We start from the raw sequence: 24,194 nt of genomic DNA on the forward strand, positions 1-24,194 counted from the left end.
GCTAGGGGAGATTAAAGGATTACTCAAACATGCATGAAAAAAATCAAAGCAATACTTAAGGTATGTTTGTGATGAGGGAATGACATGTTAAAAATAAAGTGCATTTTACATAATACTGGCCCTTTAAAGGTTAAGGGCCTTTCGTGCGATGAGCCTCAGTCGGCCTGATGGGAAACATGCCCTGCACTATTTCAAAGATTGTAAAGATATAAATAAAAAGCCAAATTACAAGTGAGTTTGTTGAAAGTTTAACATTTTTTTATTCAATATATGCATAAAGAACAATATTTGGTACTTAATGTTGGGTAGAAACGGCACAAAAGAGGAATGTGGAGAACCCAAATCTTGGCTGGTTTGAGGAACGTTGGCCCCGCCGGGTCACCTCCTGACCCCAGAGCTCTCAGCAGCTGGGAGAAGTTCAGGTTAAACCATCACAATTCACCACTTCCATCTAACACAGAACACACTCACTGCTACTGCTGCGCCACGTAACACTTCACATGAGTAAAAGCACCCGGTTAGTTTAAAGCACCAAACAGACGTCATGTCTCGGTACTCCAGTCAGGTGCACAGGAAGACTGTTAGAAGCCTCAGCTTAACCACAGTGAAAGGCAGTTTTAATATGGCTACACTGATCTGAGAACAGCACTACTGGATAAAAACCTGACCTCAACTATGCCTGAATAAAAACCTTTGACTTCTACCTGGTGTGGCTGAAGGCTGAACGCTTTTAATCCTTTAAAACTGTCACTTTCTGAACGCTTACATGTTAGAGGATGGGTCCAGTTAGAGAGTTTAAACTGGCTAACACTGGCAGGATAGGTCCTATTAAATGGAAAATTCATATATGTGGAACATTAGGTTAAAAAAGGGGAGATTATAGGCATTTTTAATAGTTCTCACCATAGGTGGCTCTCTCAGGAAGTATTTTTCACAAACCTCTGAACAGATGCAGCAAAACTTTGGCTTTCTGAACAGAAGTCGTCCACAAATTAAATAAACGTAACAGAAACATCCTAGCAAAACGTGGGCCACCATCTGAGTGAGATGGATGACTTGACTTCATCTAAGCATATTAAAAAAAAAATGCATAAAAAATAGAAAGAAAATAAAGTTTTATATGTAAATATATAAACATAACACTGAGTATATCAAACAAAATGTAAAAAAGAAAAAAAAAAAAGAAGACTTCAGATTCTATCTGGAACTAAACTTTAGGGATCAGTTGGTTGCCGGTTGAAATCCACCTGAAAGAAAATGATAAGAAAATTACATCGCTGTGGGAACAGAAACCGGAGCACACTTCCTGGTTTGATGCTTACCAAAGACGATGTTTGCTTATGTTTTTTTTCTTTCCTTCTACACATGTTGGCCATCTCCCTCTCCTTGGTTCTGCATTTGGGCCTGCATCTTAGCGATCATCTCTTGCATTCTCCTCAGCTGCATGACACAGAACATCCAGAGGTGAGACATGGAATCTGAACTTAAAACAAGGAGCGACGACAAAAACCTGCACATCGAACGCATCACAGATCCCTAACATCAAAACAACAAAATGTACGACTGTTCAGACAAAAGCAAAATTGAATGAAAGTGCAAAAACGCTAAAAAGGACAATTAGTTGTAACCATTATAGTTTATGGAGACCATCTTAAATTAGCCTAAAAAATGATAGGAACTGATTGACTTTCCACTTGGATCAGTCAGAACCGATTATCAGCCAATCAGAGATGGAAGAAACCGTTCAAAAGGAAACATGGCATGACTAGAGAAGTCAATCCTTCATTCAGGTGAGCTGTTGATAAGGTCGTTTTTTCTGGGAGGTCATGTAGCATTAGTGGCTCTAAATGATTTTTATTCAGCTGGACTGAGGACGTTTGGATTATAAATGTTGTAGACTCCTGGTCCGGATCTTTTAGTTTCCATCTGGCTCCAAAGAATCTGGCGTTTTGTTGTGGGTCTGTTTGGTTTCACAGGAAATCAGCTTTGGCCAAGAATCTGACAGAATGGCCAGACGCCATGCTGGAAACAGCAACTAATGAATCTGGTTTACTTGAACTCAAGGTTTCCATGGGAGACGAGGAGGATGGGGAAAACCTCTGGGATTGTTTCTAGGCCAGTACTGGACAGGTTTTCAATATCATCACCTTCCTAAAATAATGGCATAAATATGATGGCGTATTAGGGCCACTGTATATAAAAATAGAAGAGCAAATTTCTGAGCTCCAAAAGTTGAATATTCGCTCGAATAAAAATCTAATTTTTTTTCCTAGCAAATTCTCAGTTTTTTCAAATATATGATAAGTGTATTCACAAAAAGTATGGCTATTATGAAAATAAAGTTAGAAGTATGCATGAATAATGCATTTCATGAAGCGGTCAGACATTGGTCAGACTCCAACCTCAGCCTCCTTCTCCTGCAGAATCATGTCCTTGTCCATTTCCTCTGGCTCCGGGGCCTTCCTGCACAGGTGAGACAACTTCAGTCAGGCTTCATGTTACCGCTGGTTGCCATGGTGAGTGAAGAGAGCCAAATTACAATGAATAAATAATTTATGAAGTAATTACTTTAAATGTGTTAATTTGTCTAATACTGAAAGTAAATACAAAAATAATTGAATAAAGAATTAAATGTTTTGATTTCTATTAAACATTTCTTCAAACATGAAATTATTATATCTAGTTTTTAAAATGAAATCAATACATTTATTCAAAGAACATACAATTAATTCTACATTTAATAAGCGTATTTATCTCCAGTTTTAAAAATAAATTAGAGATGCACTGATCCAATATTAATATTTGTATCAGTCCCGATACTGAAAAAAAACTCTAGATCGGGTATTGGTGACAATGTGCACAGGAGCAGATCTATTCAGTCTAATTCTATGCTTTGTGCTCTAAGTGACATCATGCCTTATTATTTTTTTTGTTGGAGTTTATTATTTATATGTTTGACCAACATAATCAATCTTTTTGTCAGTTTCAGTTTGTTTATTATTTATGTTACATTGGATGTTTTACTCTTAATTACACTGACATGAAAGTTGTTTTACATGTTTGACCAAAGCTTGTGAAGCTGTTGGTGTATTTAAGTGCAGAGTTATCAAATTAATTTGGAATTCAGTGCATTTATGTCTGTTTTTTAAAAGTTTTTTTTTAAATAAACATTTTAAGTCAACACAGTTGTGTTTCAGTATCAGACCGGCCAATACTAAACCTCAGATATCGATATCAAAAGTAAAAAAAGTGGATCGGTTCATCCCTGATTTGAATAATTATTTCATAAGTTAGTCATTCGTTGTAATTTTCCACTCTTCACTCACTATAGGCTGCATTACCAACATGTAATATTTTATATGAACACCCAATAAATGAAGCTGAAAGCAGTAAGGGAGGTTAATATGGTGCCATTTGCTTTGTGCACTGATTTATTTATTATTAACACAGAGTCTGCTCAGAAACACTATGTGAGGAAGCGCTTGTTACTCAGCTTTAAGCAGCTTTAGGGAAATAAGACAAAAGCCAAACTGAGAGAGGGAAAACGGTTAGTGGGTTAGTGTTCTTGTTGCCTCTAAGACAAATATCAAAAAGAGTCCAAAGCAGGAAGATCCATAAGAAGCAGTAATTAGTGCCGAAGTCCGGGGAACAGCTTGCCTCCCCTCTAATGATAAAAACATTACCTCCCCCTGGCCACAAGTGGAGATCAGCACAGCCATCAGTGGACAGATGGCGGAGCAGTCAGACAGCAAAAACCACTTCCTGTGCTTGACTTCAGAACACAGAGCTAAACCAGTTCCATGATGGAACCAAACTATGTTACACCACACACACACACACACACACACACACACACACACACACACACACACATCCTGATTCTAATCTACAGACACTATCTACACATGCTTTGTCATCAACAGCAGAACTAATTCTTAAAAAAAGTCTACAACTCTTAGCATCAGTTCTACATACTGCTGCCAAAGGAAAATGGATACAGCTAGCTAAAAAGTTAGCTGTGCTAACCCTAAAGTAGTTTTGCTAATGCTAACATATTATTTAGTTGTAGGTAATGCTAAAGTGCTAAATTCAACATTGTTGATACCCACCATGTGTCCATAGCTGTGTTTCTGTTCAGTACAATTTGTTCAGTTGAGCAAATTGAAATTATGAAAACAAATTCGCTTAACTGAAACGCGCCAACTTTAAAAAAATTAAATAAAAAAAAACTCGTGTTTTTCGATAAAACGTTTTTGCACTAAGATGAGGTGGGTTTCAGCCAAATTGAAATAGATGTATTCCGCAAAAGTGCAGTAGAAACACTTTTTTCGCATGTGATCAACAGCCGGATGTTACTACTGGCGGAAACAATGAAGAAGACGACAGGAAGTGATTGCGGGATGATGGTTTGTTTGATTTTTTTTCCAGACAATGTGGAGTTGGCTTTACCAAGGCTCTCAGTTTATAAAATGTTGTGTTTCATTCCAACGTGTTGAATCCAGGTTGACATCAGTGGCTGCCATTATTTTTAATGACTTATCGCGTGAACTAGCTTATTCACATGTGATTTTAATTTCATTTTCCTTTTTAATTGAAACACAGCAACTGCGAAATTGTGTTTTTCCCCAATATTAGCAAAATATTGACAGATTTGCGCACATTTGCGATGAAAACGCAGCTTGTGAACCCTAGCATGTCATTGGTGGAGGTTTGCTGTTTGGAAGTGGGGGAGCTGGAGACAGAGCAGGCAGGCAGACAGGTACGTACGCAGGAGACAGAGGGAGAACGTAACCATGGGAGGACAACCTGCCACCCCGCTTGAGGCGGTCCGAGCGGAAGTTCTCATAGTGCAGGTCCTGGGTCACTTCCTGCAGGTCCTGCATGTGGGTTCTGTGGGAAAACAGCAACCAAGTTAGGAGCTTCACAGATATTTACACAGACTTAGGCCGGACGGTTTTCCCTCTAAGGGTTTCTTTAAGATGGCAGCAGCCTGAAGTCAACAGAGTCAATTATGCAATTGGAATGTCGTTTTCCCCTTTTCAACAGCTCTATGCTACCAGCAGAGTAACAGAGTAGTTCTGCAGTAAAAACAGACAGTTTGGTCCTGCTCTGCTTTACTGTATAAACTGTTTTTATTTCTTCAAACAGTGCATACAGTATTTAACAAAAATCTTGAGTCGACGACAGGTCCCGAATTTATAAGATCTTTTACAATCTCAACAAATACCCTTGCTGGATTCCAGGTACTTCCAGAGAATTTCCCAGAGATAAATGTTAACAGAGTTCAAGCACCTTAAAAAACAAAGTGTTGAAATGAGCACAGTAAAGACATTCCTCTCAGATCTCAGATCGTTACTTGAAAATTATCTCAAAGCAACAATATTGTTGTTTATCGCAATCATTTCTCAATCATTTCTGGGACAATTTATCCTCCAGAAAATTTTGTCATCATGCTAGTTGTAGTTTCAGCTCTTTGCTCTCTTACATCAGCATGGTCCGCAGCTTCAGGAAGTCGTTGTGTTCTGGGTTCTCCACCTCCACCACGCCCCACGGGTACAGGCGACCTCTGACCTTCTTCCCTTTGGCCTCAATCTGCTGGTTGGAGCCCACCACTGCAAACGGGATGCTAGCCTAAACAAGAGAAGTAGCATATCATGTTACAAATGGAACGCGTCCTGAAGTGAAAAGACGACTTTAGGAATCTGATACTGAATATGATAAATGAGCTGCGGTGTGGAGAATCAACAACCTTGAGGATCCTGGTCTGCTCTTTGAAGTCTTCATCTTCATCCGACTCGGCGTCAGGGAGGTGATAGATCTTGATACCGTGCTCATCGATCTCATCAAGAATCTTAGCATTATTAAAAAAAGAGAAGAAAAAAAAGAGTTATGAAGCCATTCCAGATATAATTCCCAGTTGCTGTGATGGTGAGACAGGAAGTGGAGACGTGGCAACACTTTACCCTGCGCTTCAGCCTCTCCCTCTCTCTCAGGGTGAGCGTGTCGGCCTTGGCGATGACCGGAACCACGTTCACCTTGTTGTGGATGGCCTTCATGAACTGGACATCCAGAGGTTTCAGGCTGGTTTGGACAGGAAACCAAGAAGTCAGCAAATATTAGAGAAAAATTATTTTACACTGATTGAAGTTTTCTGGCCGATCATTGATTTAGTTTTTTTTTCCAAGCTTTCCTTAACATAACCACACATACATGAAGAAAACACTGAAGAAAGCACAATCAAACATTTAACATGTAAATAACTCAAACTGCAATACAATTAATACAATGAGACAAATTCTGAGCAATTTACCACCATTTCTTTTTTTATTTAACCTAGATCTTTTCAAATTTTGCAAGTTGCAATCCACCTGGAAATTTAATTCTTTCCATCCCATATAAATCACACATGATCTGGTGCCACTCATTTCAACTTTTCAGGCCCTGATCACCAATCTTTAAAAAGCCTGACCTGACCGTTCCCATTTAGGCTGATACCAATTTTTCTGTCAGAAAACATAGCAACAAGGTTGCTAAGATGGTAGCCATGGGGTGAGTATTGTTAACTGAGCACATGCAGATGTGACCTGGTGGGCGGGGCTTACAGTCAACCGTCTGTCATTGGAGAGCAAAAAGGGGGACAGTGGCTGATTTCACAAAGATACATAAGATCACTTTCACATTGAAGCATCAGCCAACCTCCTAAAATTAAGAAAATCAGGCTAATTTATTGAAGCATTTACTCTAACATAAGCAGTGTTTGCATGTGTGTCGGTGTGTAAGGAGGCACACACCCGTGGCCCAGAGGGGAGATGAAGTAGAAGCAGCAGTGAACCCTGTTGTCTACAATGTGTCTGCGGTTTAGGCCACTTTCGTCGTGGAGGTAGCGCTCAAACTGGTCATCGATGTAGGCGATGATGGTGCTGAAACTGGATCAAAAGAAGGAAACATTGGCAATAAAATCTAAACACAGAGCGAGTAAAACTTATATCTACTCATTAGATGTAAAAGTGATTTCCTACCAGTCTTGGCTATTGATGGCGTCTCCGTACCCTGGAGTATCTACGACGGTGAGGCGGAGCTTCACCCCTCTCTCCTCTATTTCTACAGTCGATGCTTCGATCTGAACCGTCCTCTCAATCTTTTCTATTACAGAGACAAAACACAATGCAGATGGTATAGGACTTTAACTGCAGATTTAAGATGGAACTAAAAGTGTGTAGGTGTGTGTGTGTTCTACCTGCTGCCCCGGGAATGACTCTTTCAGGATAAAGATCAGTAAGGAAGAGGCTGTTGATCAAGGTGGATTTTCCGAGCCCAGACTCACCTGTAAGCAAAAAGATAATGCACTTTAAATCTGTGCTACACGACATGATCTGCATAAAAAATTAGGTTTAACGAGAAACGGCTGAAAAATAAATAGAAATAACTCTACATGAGACAGAAACACAGGGCTTGTAGAAACACAGGGCAGGTATTCTAAGCCTGGTGGGCCACCAGGCTTCAGTTGCGTCCCACAAGGTTGAAAATGGTTTGTTCTATTTATTTTAGTTGTTATTTTTGGTCATTTTTAAGACTTTATAGTCTGTGTTTAGGTAATGTTAGTAATGTCTTCCATAACACATAATTACCTAGTGATATTTTCAAATTTCCTGTCAACATTAAACGTTTTTTTTTTTAACTCAAAAACATGGAATGTTGCTAGATGACTGACCTGGTCCCCTACCACCGGGTTTAACAAGTTATAGTTTCAGGAAAACCTGAAACATGACACCTTTCTTAAATTAATACGAATCTTTCCTATAAATCATCCCAACTGCTGAAGAAATGGTCAGTAGCATAAAGGGGAGTTTAGGCACACTTATAGTTTTTCTATATTTTTTCTGTGTACTCCGGTAGCTAAGCAACATTTTGTTTACAAAAACAGTTCTGTATTTATTTGTGCAATGTCAATAAAGTAAGTCTAAGTTTATCAAACACATTCCAAAACCATGGTTTATTCACAACCCAAAAGGTCAGACCCTGAAACCGTCTCTGGATTCCACATTCACAGACGATGCTGAAGTGAAACCATGTTTCAATGTTCTTTCTTCACTGCTTTTTACAGAACATAGAACTGTGCTTCCTCCATTACTGTCCTGACAGCAGCATAGATTAATGAAGTGAACACCATCTGAGTCCACTAACCCAGGTGACCAAGTCAAAAATTGTATCAGAGAAAAAAGCAATATATTAAATTCAGAAACTCTTTTTGCTGCTAAATTATTGAGCAAACAGACATACGAGCTCAACAACTAAGAAATGTGTTGCTTTTAATGTTTTTCAGGTTAATCAGCCATCAGACTGGAGCAAAGTTCTGCCCAATCAGCTTTCCAGGGTTTCAGGAAGTCCTGATCACTCATTGAGCTTCTTTAGAAATGTGGACTGTGGATGCTGATGTTAGCATTGGAGACCTCTGCACTGCTGCTACATGTTTAGCATTGAGATGCTATGTTAGGCTTGAATAGCTTCACTGATAGGCTAGCAGCTTTTAGCACAACTTGAACACATCAACAGTCTTTTCCAGCGTCCCATCAGATCGTTTTGGTAGCAAAATTTAACCCCCAGTGAGTCGAGAGAGGCGGTTTTATCATCCATCGCTGATATTAGCGGATGTCACTTGTGCTATCCTTCTTATTATTTTTCTCAATCTCTCCCTTTCATATTTTACAATTCATCCATACATGTTCTACATTTTTATTCCTTCCCCATCCTTCACATTTATCATTATGTTTTCCTCCCAATTAAACATACAATGTCATTTAGAAAGGCATGACCTACTCTTAATCGCATCATTATTATTTCTTCCCTTTTGTTTCTCTCGCTAATATTTTTAACTAACACTGCCTTGTGTGGTTTGTGACTCAGGAAATGATTTTAGAGCAAACCTTTCACTTGTGGTTTCAGTTAAGTTTTGCTAACTCTGTTGCTGGGAACAGATTAAAGGTTATTTGCTGCACCACATCGCCGGTGGACAACGTGAGGAGAGGAAACGGAACCGCTGGGTAAACATTCACCCACTCCAAAATAAGAGCATGAATAGGAACGTCTACTATTTGAAGAGATAGTAGACGCAAAATTAGAACATTAGCTGATTAGCTAATGGGTTTCACAAATATTTACCAGCGTTTCCAACTAATTTTTTTAAATTTTCAGTTTTATATGAGTTGCTAAAAACATTTTGAATATTTCTACCTTCATGTGAACATATTCAACATAAGCTAAGTGGTCCAAATAGCTTAAATAATCAGAATAAAATGAGTCAAGATACTGTGTCTCAGCTTGTGTTTTACGAAGAAATGTTTGTCCCGTGGTTCCCACTAAAATCTTTACCAAGTGACAGAATCAAAATGTCTGAAACGTGTAGAAAGTTACTGTATTATTATTATTATATGCAGACAAAAGTCCAACACTGTCTTCATTTGGTGATTCATCATTTTTTCGTTTTCATTGTAACTTCATCACTGCTATTGTGGTCAGGAAGAATAAGCTATGCTGATAAAACAGGAAAAGTCTATTTGCTTATGATCCAGATTCCTGCTCTAGATAAATACTAAGTGAGTATTCTCACAGTGAACAGAGCAGAAGGCCTCGCTGTGTGAATCAGTCCCTCGAGGCCCACAGGCTGCATTCCTCTGGTTTATTTTAAAGCAGAAGGATGAGCCGTGTTCGGGGTAGTTTCTACCCTCCCCCTCCCCCCCCATCTTCCTCCCCTTTCCCAACAATCCCAGAGGTTCACACGGACACACACATCAGGAGTTAACATCGCAGCTCAGCCCAGCTGAGTAGCTACATTCATGTGATTCGAAGATATGAACTAAAAGCTCGGACTACCCAGTGAAAAACTTGCTATCACTATCGCTCCTCAGGCCTGACAAAACCAGTTTCGCACAACAGAAAGTAACAATATACTCACCTACAACCATAAGGGTGAACTCAAAACCTTTCTTGACTGACTTGCGGTGAACCTGATTCGGAAGGTTGGCGAATCCAACGTACCCCGGGGTCTCTGGGTTGGTGAACTGCCCCTGCTGTGAGAGTTAGAGGAGAAAGTCAGGACTGTTCCAAAACAACACTGAGGGCAGAGGCCTTTTACATTCTCGTTGGGAGTCACATCCAGACCAGAATGTAATCAGGCATCAGTACGACAGCCAATTAGAAGACCTACATCTGCCATCACAGAGGAGACATCAACTTATGAAAAAACATTTTATTTACAGAAGCAGGGCGGCTGGAACATCTCTGCATTATTTCCAAAAGACATTTCCTGTTCCTAAAGGCCCAAGATCAGGCCATTTCAAACACAACGAAGACAAAGCTATGGATGTCGCTCCTCACTCACTGAGCTGCATGTTTCCAGGTCAAAGCATAACTAAAGTGTGTATTCATTCCAGAGAAACGAGAAGAAGTCAACGTTTGACTGTTTGGTTTCGTAAAGCAGATTTTACGCTTGACCAGCCAGTCCAACATTTTTCCAAATCAGTGAACAAACTGAAGCTGAGCGCTAAAAGCATCACTCTTCTGTGTGGATGTTCAATGCTGAGTATGCCGTGTTCTGAAGAAGCAGGAGTTTTCAGCTGCTCCATTTAAACTCCTAAAACAGGAATCTGAAAGTTTCACAGCAAAGTTCAATCCAATATTTAGTCCAATTCCATCTGAACACGCTGGACTACTTATGGATTCAGTGAGGTGCTAGTTTCCATTTTGAAAACATTAAAATGATCAATTTTGTCATTTCTACCTTTTTAACAATAAACCAATCATGCAAAATTTTACTGCAAAGGACAAACTCATCTTAGGTAGAACATTGAATCAAAGAAAATGGCAACCGGCCCACACTTATACTGAAAGTGCTTCATGCTATATTCAGTCATTCATTCAGTTGCTGAGATTGCAAACAAAAACTAAAAACAGGTGAATATTTATGCTCTTTTTTATGCTGAATACTTTCATTTTTCATTTTCGAAAGGGTAAAACATCCAAAAAGGGTAAATACTTCTTAGAGGCACTGCTCCTGTTTGAATTATACAGCAAATACATTTTTTCCCTGGTTTTTGTCAAAGAGAAATCTGTAACATCAGTATTGGCCGGTCAAAGTGCTATGAAATCATTGGAAATTGGCCACAGAAATCTCTGATTGGTGTTTTTTTTAAACTCTTATCATAACAGATGTATTTTGCGTGCTTTTACAAGAGGTTGTTTGGTTTGGTCATGAGACCTGCACAAGCCAGCATGCAGTTCTGATTCAGACTGAATAAACTGGAATATTTAAAAACCTCATCAACTCAGGCACAAGGAGAAGCTATATCAGGTTGATCTGCCAACGAAGCAGAGCAGAGCATCACGAGAAGTAGGAATCTGGTAATGCCCGCACCTCTCGAGGTCATGAGATACAATAAGCCTTGACATTTAGACGGCTCACCTTCATTTTGTCCGCCTGAGACATTTTTTCTTTCCTCCTTGATCAACCTGGAAAAAAATATAAGAATGAACAGACTGCTTAAAGAACAATGTGACTGAAACACCATTAATGCTAAAAATGCGTCCTCACATTTCACCTCTGAACGATTTCCTGCCTTGCAAGTTATTCATGTTGTCAGTTAAAGGTTTCAGTGTATGAGAGACAGGAAGTCTGCTCAGAATGGCTGAGAGTGCTGCATCTCACCACAAAAAGCTGCTTCCCTTCATCGCAGCTGCCTCCCCATTCCGCAATACGACTTTAAGCCTCAGAGACTGAGATATGCCTCTTAAATTAATCCACCCATCCCTGTAATTTGCTTCACGAGCCTTTCTTCTCTGTGTCTGATTACTGTAATCTTGTATACTTTATCAAAAACAGTCTTAATGAGCTGAAGCTGGGATGTGAACACACCCACGTCGAGAATCAAAGGCGAATAATACAAGATAAACGTGGAAAATTACATTTATTTTATAATGCGTTTGAAAATATTTGTAGTTTTGTTTGCGTAAAGGATTGAGTTAGTTTCATTTTGGCTAATTTAGTTTAGAATGAGCATTACTAGCTAGCTAATGATGTAATACGCACTGAAATTAGCCGGGTAATTAGCCCCCAGCTATTTAGTTACATTAACGAAGGTCAGCGGGACAGATAAACCATAGTGTTTATCGAACTACCAACCCATGCAAGTTTTTCATTAGACAGTTCAGCGCAGCGTTAGCCGACTTTAGGTAGCCGCGTAGCTTCTGGTGCGGGATGTTATCTCAAATGGCTAATGTTAGCGTCGTCCGTTCACCAAGCCGAGATTAACGCCGCGCCAGAGACACTCGGTGATAAATAAGAGATGAAGTCCCGAATAGTGTCGGGTAAACTTACAGTGTGCCAACAGGGAGGGTGGTGAAGAATAAGACAGAGGTGCGGAGAGAGGAAAGACGAGCTGCCGAGGTAACGCAGACTTGGCGGACACCTCGAATTCTTCAGATTCCGGTGCAAGCAGCTTCCTTTAGCACAGAGACCACAATGCACCAGGAGGGAGAGCGGAGCAGGCACAGCTCAGCAGCCAGTACCGTTAGCTCGGTTCTTACCGTCCTGGAGCAGCTAGAAACACATTATAATGGAAAAAATACCTGCTGACGAATTTCATTTTGTATTTTAATTGTTATATGGTTCTTAAAAGTATGGAATTAGAGTTATAACATTTTAACAAGAGGAAAAAGTGTATGTAAATATGAATTTCCAGCCTGCGCCCAGGATAAATTTCTGAAATTCAGCTCAGTTTGCAAAACCAGTATTCATTATGCTAAAGCTTGTGGGACTTTTTGGTTTATTTAAAGTAAATTACAATTCACTATTTTACAAGATACTTATATCCATATTTATGACTATAAATAATAATTTCACAGATTGTGCAATTTATTGACAGACAGACTTATTATTCACATTTAAAATGTACATAATGAGAGAAATTTCATTGCAAGCATCCAATAATACTAAAATAATTAAATAAATAAATAGTAAAAATATATGTATGAAAAATTACCTAAAGCAAATAAGGTGGATTAACAGAGTTTAGCAACAACTGATGATGTCATCCAGGACATGTTGGTATAGAATATAATCTCTGCTGCCTGGATCCCATTACAGTTAAGAGACTGTTATGCAGCAACAGTCTTCAGCCAGAGGCCGCTTCAGATTTGTTGTGAGACTGACTGCTACCAGAGATCCTCTCTGCTTGAAGCATCACTATCCATTCTTTGAAGACTTGGGTGGTATGAGTTATGACATTTACTTTCTCTGTGAGATAAATAAATAAATAAAGTATAATGCATTGAATTTAGTTGAAGTTTGTTTGAAAAATCCTTACTTGATAGGTAATGGTTCCTTCTCTGCTCTACCAGACAGTTTGTAGAGATGTACCAATTATTCGGCCAGAGATCGGAATCCCTTCTTTGACTGGTGATTAAGTTTAAATAATAATTTAAATAAGGGTTACTTCTTTAATTGGTTATGTTATATTATATTATGAGTTATACATAACTCATAATATATGATTTGTTTATTTTATTTTATTAATCTAAATGGTGTGGACTACTTTTTGTCTCGAAATAAAGACTTGTTAATAAACTAGATCTTTAGGAGAATTGACAGATCAGACTTGAAAGAAGTATGTAAAAATAATCTGTAGCAATGCTTTAAAAACAGCTGTCACTTCCACAAATTAAACACATTTAATGCTTGTTAAATAGAGATAGAATAGATAGAAATACGTCATGACAAGAAATAAAACAATGTATTTCCGGTATATAAGGCTATCACTAATTTTATAAGCACTACTTCGTATTTCCTGTTATCTGGCTCGTTGGTCTAGGGGTATGATTCTCGCTTTGGGTGCGAGAGGTCCCGGGTTCAAATCCCGGACGAGCCCTGTTTTTCTGTGTTTGTCTTTTTTTTATAAGTAAAATATATCTGCTAGTGTACACGGAGAATACTTGATAAAATAACGTTTTACTTCGTTTTTGAATATAAAATTAGAATTCAAAAATAACTGCACGGATCTTAACGATGAAACGCAAAAGGGGTATGTTTGCCTTCTGTAGAACTGAGTTTATCCTGACCTCTTGTGGACTCTGATGGAACTACTATTTGGTGTTTGTGTTCGTTGGATGAACTAATTGTGGTACGGATAATGGCTTACTTAAAGAGTTTAATTTGTTTTCTTTTTAGCTCAGCTCACTTCTATTCAAAATACATTGCTAATGCCAAAGTGAAACAAAATATTGTTACTTATTTTATCAAAGTTTTTTCAGAGTTATTACCTGATAAACTGTGGTCTATTTGTGAGGTAGTCATCTCAAGGTGACTGTTGAGGCCTTCACCTTTATTTTTGGAGCTTCTGACAAAGCAGATCAGGCTGAATTGTGTTAAATACACTGGAACTAAAATAGGATCCTCTCAGTGCTGCCTGTTTTGTCCAGATGACAGTGGGTTTGTTGAAGCAGTGTTCAACTCAAACTCTATAAAGATCTTTACCCGTTGATGACTGATGTGGGAGTTTTCTTTGGTACCAGAATGAGGCAGGATGTCATTACCTGGTTATACAATGCTTCGATACATTTAAGCTCAAGAGAAAGATGTTTCTGCTTTCAAGAAAAGAAATGTTACACTTGAGTAGCAGTTTTGAGTCTTTGACACTTCTTTCTCCCTCTACAGGCTGCATATCATGTAACAGCAAATAGTTCCAATGATTTTTCAAGATGTCAAATGAGACTAATATGTCTTCCTGAGACTATTTGTACAAAATCTTTATCTAGTTGCTCAGGAAGTGCATGAGGGGACTTAAAAAATATGCTCACTTGATGCTTTTCTGTCTCCTCTCTGGGAGCTTATCTGAGCTTGCTGTTGTGACAGCGTCTCTAACCTCAGGCCCCCTCCATCCTGGCTCAGTCCTGAACTATAAAAAGAGTTCAGGACAGTCCGCTGTCTTGGTAAATACTGCTCCCTTTCTCCTTCTGCTACGGTGCAACATCATCTTCACAGGACCCACACTCTTCCTATTTTTTTCCATAAGCTTCTTACTGGCGCAATGCTTCACTAGTTGTAGTGAAGCATTGTGATATGTATGAGTTTCTATATATTTTTGAGTTCATCTTTCCTTTATCCACCCTAGTTATATAGGAGAAGAAATTGCTGTTAATTCCTGTGTTTTACACTGATGCTCTAATCCTGTTCTCCAAAGAGAGAGAAGGCAGTCTCTCTATGATGTTTCCCTTCATTTTTACAGCACAGTGTTTTTGCTGTTTTCTCTTAACAAAGAAAAAAATATATCAGTTAAAACAAGACTAATTTAATATCATAATTTAAAAAAAGGATGAAAGACAATAGAGGCTTGAAAAAAAAATTAAAACAACCCAGGATCCTGGGCTGGTAAGGCCTTAGCAGGCTGGTATTCATAAGCAAAAACAGACACTGAAAACTATTTGCATATGATTTCCTGATAGTCAGGTGGTGTCCCAACTTGATGATTTTGATCTAAATTAGTAGTTTTGTTAATAATTGCTTCATAGACAAACTTATTGTTGCCTAAAATCTTAATAGGGCTGTATTATGTGTTTTCCTGGTACATGGTGCCATTTTATAGCACAACCAAGTAACTATGTCACCTACAGTTGTTATGAAAATGCTAAATATATCAAGTATAACTTAAAATAAATTTGACTTGTGCAATGTAACATCTTGAAATTGGTCCTCTGTCTCTTTAAAAACTTCTGGACTTTCTGAAACTCCGCCTTCAGGAAGTCATCACAGCATGGCTCATCTATTAACCCTTTGACAATGTTTTTACCAGCGTTGTTATAATGAGCTCAGATGCACAGTTTTACCAAGTGTTTACTAATTGATGCTGACTAGTCTGAAGGAGCTGAATGTGGCCTACTCTCTGTGAGGTGGAAGCTGGGAAGCTTGGAAGCTGCAGCTCCGTGGAGGAGCTTCGTCCTTGAAGGTGGGGCTAGGTTCACATCTGAACGGTTACCATTTAAGGATTTCTCAAACATGCATGATAAAAAATCAAGGCAACACTCCAGGTATGTTTTTGATCAGGGAATAATGTACATGATGTAAACCTCAAAAAGTCAATTTTACATAACACTGTCCCTTTCATAAAACACGTTGGCCTTTGTGTGCAAGAAGGAGGAATTATATTTCTATTTAAAACCTACTTTGCAAAACTGGATAATTAGTCAAACGAATGTGTTTGAAAAAGGCTTGTCACCACTATTTTGTTGAAAATAATATTTACTTTCATTCTCCTATCATAACCAAAATGTCCTTTTAGAAATAAGCAGCTGCCTGCTCAGATGCCACCTTTCACTTTCCAAGCAGCACTTTCATTTCCTGCAGGATGTTTTAAATCTCTTTCTTGTGTGGCACTGAGTCACTGACAAATGCCCGGTTGTAAAAATGCATCTCATTGATTGCTGACTCGGTTGTATTACACGGTGGCTTAAAGGGGCCATCGCAGTAATGTGGCCCCCAGGTTTATCCTTGCATGTTGGAGGGAGTGTGTTAATATCAAGCGGTGGCCCCACCCTCAAACTGGGATTGAAGCTCTCAGCCACGAAGCCAAACCGTATTCCTCCATCAATGTGTCAGTAGGAAAGCTATTAAAAAGCGCTTTACTTTTCCTAAGTATCATGAGTATAAGCACAAGATTTAGTGAAATCCTTCGCAGAGTGTTGGAAATCTTCGGGGGATTTTCCCCCTGAAATGTATCCTAATGGACTACTCAGAGGTGTCAGAAGCCCGCGTTAAACTCAAATGTTTTTTTTAGACTTTAAAGTTTTTACTTGGAGCTGAAGTGACAGAATTTTTGAGTGGAAGCACATCTGAACTTTTCTAAATCTAACAGAAATGCTTTAGCCAGCGTTCATCAGCTGAGCTTCAGTGCAGACTGAAGGATTCTCCTAAAAAAAGCAACAAATTGACAATAATTGTTAGTTCAGAGTACTGTATTATTACAAAAATAAAAAATACAAAAGTTTTAATAAACAATCACTGCTCTGCCAGGTTGTGAAATTATCTAAATGTAACTTTAAGTTTACAAAAGCACACAACATGATCATTATTTATTTTAAAAATGCCTAAACCAAAAATTTTAAAAGCATTGCATGGAAAGCAATACTTCATCAGCAGGGAATTTGACACACTCTTCATTCCAACATTGCTTCAGCTTATTGAGACCGTTGTCCTCACTATATTTTAGATTTATCAATAATATATTCAGGATATTATGTAAAATCCACTTTTTTGAGGCTTTCCCCACAATTCCCCCACTCTGCTCCTTCAGACTAGCCAGCAGCACTTAGCAAACATTTGGTGGAGCTGCGCATCTGCTCAGCTCATTATTGGAGCTACTTCTCAGTGAAGTGCTGGTAAAAACGTTGATAAAGGGTTAATAGAGGAGCCATGCTGTGATGACTTCCTGAAGGTGGAGTTTCAGAAAGAGCAGGAGTTTCTTAAACAGACAGAGGTCCAATTTCAAAGTGTTGTTACAAAGTGAAATTTATTTTTAATTATAGTTGACATATATGGTATTTTTATAACTGAAGGTTACATAGTTCTTGACTGTGCTTTAATATGGTACCATGTGCCTAGAAAATACATAATACTGCCCCTTTAACAAAAACCCTGTTCCATCTGAAAAAAGATCCAAGGTCATGATCCTGCTTCCACCGTGTTTCACTCTATAGGGTTCTTTTCATAACAGATGATAATGTCGTTGTGTCAACTTTTGGAATTGTGGACAAAGGTTAGTGCTTTTAGAGACACGTCTGTGGTTTAGCCTCACTTTTTTAGTCCAAACACGAGAAGAATGCAGCAGATTTTAGTTGCCTAACCAGAACGCCATAGAAATAATCGCTTGTCCCTGACCAGTTTCTGTCTTATCTTCTCATTACTTTGGGAAAAACCTCCAGTTTTTGTGATGCTTCTACTGCTCCACAGCTTTTTCAGGATTACGATCACATTCTATACATTGGACTCTAAAATACTTTGAAGATGATATTTCTAGAATCCAGACGACCTTTGACTGGTAAAGGCTGATGGAGAATCAGGAAACCCATTAGAGAGGTTCCTGCTTGTTGGGAACACTAAACTAGAAAGACAAATCAAAAAGATTTATGACAAATCGTTGGAGATGGGGAAGTGACTGGGGATTGTTGGAGGAAATAAAGAAGCTGTTCTATTACTTATCGGAGCTGATTTGTTTTGTTAGATTCCGTTTTTTTTTTTTTTTTTCTCGGATGCCCCTTGTCTGAAATGTCCAGCCTGTCTCTCTGTCTCGTCCTTTATTTGCTTTTTCACTCCTGGGTCTTTCGCTACCTGCCAGCCTCTTTCTACACTGTGACTCCCTAATCCACCTGAGTGCATAGAGGACAGTTTTGACATAAGAAGAAAAGATAGTCTCCTAAAGAGAGGACCAGTATCTTTAGAGCCTAGAGGATAACCGGATTATGGCCGCCATTTTGAGCTGCAGGCGCTTTCTCTCCCCCCTCCTTTATCTCCCCCCCACTCCCCCACCAACCTCATCTCTTTGGAGTTGAAACGCTGCCCTTTCTTAGAAGTCCCTCTAAACACTTATAGGTACAAAACAACACAAGACAATTTTTCCACTTAAAACAACCAAAGCCTTTGTGGAGAGCAAAAAGAAGCGGATCATTTCTGCACACTTTGTCGTCCTCCAGCTGCTGTTCTTCTGCAGGGTGACTGTCTCTGCGCCTCCCATGTGGAGGCCTGCCTGCCTGCAGCCACAGCAAAGCAGATAACAGCAGCTGCAAGGAGGCAGATCAGCTGCCTGAGCCTGGCTGTCCTCCCAGCCGCTGGACAGGGAGAGAAAAACATCTTATCATCCCCACCTCCAGTCTATTGTGCTCCACTGGATCTTTTATGTCAGGTTATTTTGCCCTTGAAGAGGCCTGGATTGCTTTAGATTAGCGGTTCTCAACGTGGGCGCTACCGCCCCCCGGGGGGCGTTCAGAGGACGGCAGGGGGCGCTGGCGGAAATTTTTACAAAAGGGGGGCGCTGGGATTCCTCTGGGGGCCGTTTGGTCGAAGGTAAACTTTGCACCTTAAATGCACAACAATACCAGTTTAGACTTTGAGCAACTTGCTAAAACTGTATTGTGTAACATTAAACCATGCTTGGCTAGAACTGTATTGATGGCAGCTCTCCTTCTCTTCAGTGTTTGTAGCTTATTGGCGCAGCTCCGCTGTCCTGCTACTGGTAGCTTCACCGCATCAGTTCAGCGTTACACCGGCTGATGACGTTACTGTGATTCACTTTGTCTGGTGTCTGATTTTCAAATATTTTATGTTTTATTGAGGACAACACAACATGTAGTTGTCAGGCTACAACTACATACTGTGGGGATTTTCATTCGAATTTAATGTGACAGAGAATCAAAAGTCTTGCATAATTTTGTGGTTTTCAAAATATTTTGCGATTAAAAATCTGAAACATATGGTGTGCATTAATCTTCAACTGTAGCTCCACATCTTTTCAACGTCTTGCTCAGCTTTGGACATTCAGACTTTTAAGAAAAATTATTATATCTGGATTATTTATTCAGATTGGGGATGGAAGCAATAAACACAGATCCATCTTTCTACTGGTTCCTGTTGCTTTTTCTGCTCTGATAAAACAAAGAAAAACACTAGTTCTTTAACAACGTTTTTACCAGTTGCACTGATAAATAGCTTTTACATTGAGTTCAGCAGATCCCCCAGGTATTTGCTAATTAATGCTGGCTAGTCTGAAGGAGTGAAGGAGGAGCTGTGTCTCGAAGGCGGCATTTACAGTGTGGTTGCTTCTCTGATCGATGCTTTCATTGCTTAACATGTCAATTTATGTGGACACCCATGTGTTGGTAGTCTATTTACACTGAGAATAGAAAACGGCGATCTAGCTTTTAAAAAACGTAGTTAATTTGTTAAGTTTATCCAAGTAAATATAAGCTTAAGAAGTTGTCATGTCAAACAAACGTAAATAAATTAAGTTTGGCTTCTTCTGAAGGCAGTTCTCAGCTATTCGTTTTATTTATGGGCATCATTCCTTTCACATTCCAGCTTAATTTATAAAACACTCTAAAAACAACACAGTTGACCGAAGTGTTGTACACCACACCCATAAATAAATACTAAGAGTAAATTCAATAACAATAACTGTAAAAATCGAAACTTCAAGTTCAAAGTCAGTGAGAAAAGATAAACTTTAAGAGAAGACTTTTTAAAAAAGCTTGAAGAGACTCAGTTTGTCTGATATATAAAGGTAAACCATTCCACAGTTTTGGGGTATCAGAGTAAAGGAGGCTGCATAGAAACACATGCATTCGGAAAAAATGTTAAAAACTGTCTCTCGTGGGATTTTTCCCTCCCAAGTATTGGCTGTTTTGTTTTGGTCATCACACAAAATCCCAGTAAAATCCAGCAAAGTTTCTGGACAATGTGAGAAAAAGTGGGGAAAAAAAGTTGTAGTTACACTCCTATTTTGTCTTAAAGGATTATATGGCCTCTTTAATCCCCACTGTGCCCATTACCCCCCATCTTGTCAGAGCGCGCGTGGTGATGAGTGGATGACATGCTCTGCGTCATCCACAACAAGCTCACTCGGTCCCGCGTGGTCCCCATTCATTCACTCACTCAGTCTTTCGGCTTCACTGTTCAAGTTTTTCTCCAGTCAGTTTGGACTTTTTGTTCCCCGAATCCTCCGAAACTAAGCCAGCTTCTGGACTTTTCCCCCCTCAGCAGCTTTTGCTTTTACGCACGAAAGGAGCATGAGCTTTTCCGAGGGGTGACTTGATTCCCTTTACATTTATAACATCAGCCCGTAAAAATGGCAAAACCTGTGGATCACATTAAGAGGCCCATGAACGCCTTCATGGTTTGGTCCAGAGGGCAGAGGAGGCGGATGGCCCGGGAGAACCCCAAGATGCACAACTCTGAAATCAGCAAGCGGCTGGGCGCGGAGTGGAAGCGGCTCTCTGACCCGGAGAAGCGGCCGTACATCGACGAGGCGAAGCGGCTGCGGGCTCAGCACATGAAAGAGCATCCGGACTACAAGTACCGACCCCGGCGCAAACCCCGGAGCCCCCTGAAGAGGGACCGTTTGGTTTTCCCGCTGCCGTCTTTGCTCGGCGACGCAGCGGAACACCTGAAAGGGGTTAACCTGGACTCTTTGATCGTTTCCGGGGACAAACCCAGAACTCTGCTCTCTCCCTCTTCCTCCTCCCCCTCTTCATTCTCGCTCTGTGAGCCTGTCACGCAGTTCAGCACCGGAGCTGTCCAGCGGATTGCGGAGATGCCGCACGCGCTGCCCTACGGTGCGCACGCCTTCGGCTACCAGGGCGGAGGGTTCGGGGGGCTGGCGAGCCCCGGACAGCACCCGCCTCCGTCCAGCCCAGCCGGGTACGTGGTTCCCTGCAGCTGCAGCGCCTGGCCCGCAGCCTCCCTGCACCCTCAGGTGGCCTACATCCTGCTGCCAGGAGGGATGAGCAAGGACGCCGTGGACTCATCATACGCGCCATCAAACTCCCCCAGCATGTGACAGACTGGAAAACAAAAATCTATCAAATATTCCTCTAGAGGAAGAATCAACAAATGTGGCTGGAAAAGTGTACAAAGGAGAACGGAGGAGTAAAATCTTACAACTCCAAGCTTTTGCAGAAACAAAATAAAACCAACTGAAGGTTTTATTTAATGTGTGAGAACATATCTGTTTTTTATTACTTAAAAATGCACTAAGACAATGTAATCACGTTCATGATGTTGCTTTAAAACCAAGGGAAGAAAAACACTGTTCTGAACGACTTTCGTAAATCTGACATTTTTTTCTGTTTCTCACCTGAACGCGATGCTTCATTGTTTGACGAGCGAATAAAACAGACTCCGTATATTGAGATGATATCTGTGGAGCTGAAAATCTATGAATCTGGTGCCATTTAAAGAGAGTAGCGTTTAAAATGAACTTTAGTCTATTTAAAGAGAGAGAGGCTACTTCATGTAATAAAACAACACAAAACAGTCAATGCTCAAAACTGTGAAGATGAAGAAAACCATGAACAATTTTCTCTATTTATACTAATGAAAGTTATGCATTTGCGCACATCCCCCCCAAAATGCAGCCAATTAAGCAGTTTCCTCGTTAATAAACAGAGTCTATTGTGTGATTCATTCTCTGTAAATAAAACTGTTCCGGTCATCTTTGGAAAAATAAACCTGACCACACTCTGTGTAGATCATGTTTGTTTGGAGCTTAAAGAGAATAAAAATATATACATTCAATATTCTATGTGATAAAGGTGCAGCTAATGATTATTTTAGTGATATAATTAATCGATAAATTGGATTTAAAAAATTGGCATATTTAGCTGATTGTTCATTTTAACCTCTGAACCTATTTTTATGCAGTATTGAAAAACTATAAAATGCAAATAAGGAAATAATTCAGCCAGGTGAAATTAAAAGTATGTCACTTGTGGACATGGAAAGAGATGTTTAATATCTGTCTTAATTCCAAGATGTACATTTTTGTACAGTTTCACCTTAATTATTGCTTATGAGTGTGTTTTCAATTAACTATTATTTGACTACTACATTAATTGATTATTTCAATAATTTGTTAATCAGGATTATTTAGATAGTCTTTCTTACCGCAGTCACAAAAATAACTTTGATCAGCCTCAGTTCTGTATCTTTCTGACAACCATATCACAGAACGAGAGCTGAGACGGAAATCTGACTACGCCAACAGATGAAAGCTGAGTGAGATCTGTTGCTGTGTGGGGAGGAGATCAGGCGATGGTTGACAACAGAAGAACTGGAAACTCCTTCTTAGCTGTTGACTAAAAGTGAGGAGGGAAAACAGGAGCTGTGTTGGTTTCACAGGTGGAATGTGATAATGATCCCTCACATGTAAACCTCGGTGATTTATTCTCACCGCTAAGTGATGCATTTACAGTGTCGGCCATATTTACTGGTTTCCCTGGTAACTTTATAAAACCCCTAAAAACAAACTTCTAATGCAGAAGGACTGACAGATTCAAAACAATTTTTATTTTTTCAACTAAATCGTTGGTGGCAACATTAGAAGTTGTAGCCTACTTCAGTCAACCCCCTTTTGCGAATGTTACCCTATTTAGTCTTTTCCTATAAACATTTCACAAGATTGGAACATAAAGAGATAATCTTTGATCATCTTTATTCCTGGTTCGCTCTTATGGTCTTCTCTTCACTCAACCTACTGGATTTACATTTGTGACGGTAGGACAGAAAGAGGTTTTTATCCTAGCATCAACTAGCTGGCATGTCAACAGCTAATGGTTGTTATGGAGATGTCTTTACTCTTACCATCCTGCTTACTGTGTGTGGTGGAAAGATGAAAACGGGTCCAGTGGCCAGAAGAATGTAGGCATTTTACATTAACCCAAAATAAAAGACTGGCATGGGTTAATAATTAGAAATTCCTAAAATGTTTGATCAGCATAAGAAAGTATACATTTAAAAAAGGAATATTTATTTTTGAGGAACACATGTAGTGGTTCAACTATGATTTTGCTTAAAGTAATTATTTAATACATCCTGCTGCAGGACCTCCTGATCCACCAACTGTGTCTTTGCACTTAAATCAGCCAAAGCAAACTGGGTCATCATTATTACACATATTCAGATTCAGGTTCTGAACTGGGTTATGTCAATCCTGATGGCACAGCTGCATAAATTCACCTCATTGGGAAAATAAAGCCACATTACACATTTCAGCACCAGGGAGCATTTTGTTAGATGAACAAACCTTGTGTCGGCTCAGAACAGTCTGACCATGAAACTCTCTGATGGTCCATTGGAAATTTGATGGAGCTAAATGCAGGACGATCCTGGAAGAAGAACTAGTTAGAAAACATGGAGCATCACCCACCATGAACATGTAGACTGTTATAATGAAATGATTTACACGAAAACCTTTACAGGTGTTAGAATTATCCAGTTTAGTACAGACCTGAATCTGTATAAATGAATGCAATTAAAATGACATCAGTTTGTTAATACAATCCATTATAACTAGGTTACAATACAATGCGATATCAAAAATGATTTCAGCCACCATTAGGTTGCTCCGTTCACAGTTTCTCTGCCCTTTTAAAGCAGCATATAT

At 39.5% G+C, this 24,194-nt stretch overlaps 2 protein-coding genes and 1 non-coding gene across 4 annotated transcripts; 2 read left to right on the top strand and 1 right to left on the bottom strand.

The window, feature by feature from the left end:
• Positions 1 to 232: 232 nt before the first annotated feature.
• septin2 (septin 2) lies at positions 233 to 12,547 on the bottom strand. Of its 2 annotated transcripts, none has more exons than XM_015060496.1 (13): positions 12,371 to 12,547; positions 11,459 to 11,505; positions 9,953 to 10,067; positions 7,238 to 7,324; positions 7,020 to 7,143; positions 6,792 to 6,926; positions 5,964 to 6,081; positions 5,750 to 5,851; positions 5,486 to 5,631; positions 4,768 to 4,890; positions 2,403 to 2,463; positions 1,323 to 1,440; positions 233 to 1,247 (listed from the first exon to the last, which is right to left on the bottom strand). In XM_015060496.1, exons 2-12 carry the CDS (start codon positions 11,480 to 11,482, stop codon positions 1,360 to 1,362), a joined length of 1,116 nt encoding a protein of 371 aa, XP_014915982.1. In that variant the 5' UTR covers positions 11,483 to 11,505; positions 12,371 to 12,547; the 3' UTR covers positions 233 to 1,247; positions 1,323 to 1,359. The 2 variants fall into 2 exon arrangements, with proteins under 2 accessions (XP_014915982.1, XP_014915983.1); XM_015060497.1 differs by having other exon boundaries at positions 4,807 to 4,890; positions 12,371 to 12,546.
• A 1,300-nt stretch (positions 12,548 to 13,847) lies between these two features.
• Positions 13,848 to 13,919, top strand: trnap-ugg (transfer RNA proline (anticodon UGG)). The gene has a single exon. It is a non-coding gene; the product is annotated as a tRNA-Pro (tRNA).
• Positions 13,920 to 19,668: 5,749 nt separating this feature from the next.
• On the top strand, positions 19,669 to 22,155 carry LOC106964787 (transcription factor Sox-14-like). Its single transcript, XM_015060485.1, has one exon. The coding sequence runs from the start codon at positions 20,880 to 20,882 to the stop codon at positions 21,588 to 21,590; it is 711 nt and encodes a 236-aa protein (XP_014915971.1). The 5' UTR covers positions 19,669 to 20,879; the 3' UTR covers positions 21,591 to 22,155.
• The last annotated feature ends 2,039 nt before the right edge of the window (positions 22,156 to 24,194 follow it).

This window comes from Poecilia latipinna, unplaced genomic scaffold, assembly GCF_001443285.1.
Source record: "Poecilia latipinna isolate Pla-1442-1.1 unplaced genomic scaffold, P_latipinna-1.0 Scaffold1720, whole genome shotgun sequence".
Lineage (NCBI taxonomy): Eukaryota > Metazoa > Chordata > Actinopteri > Cyprinodontiformes > Poeciliidae > Poecilia > Poecilia latipinna.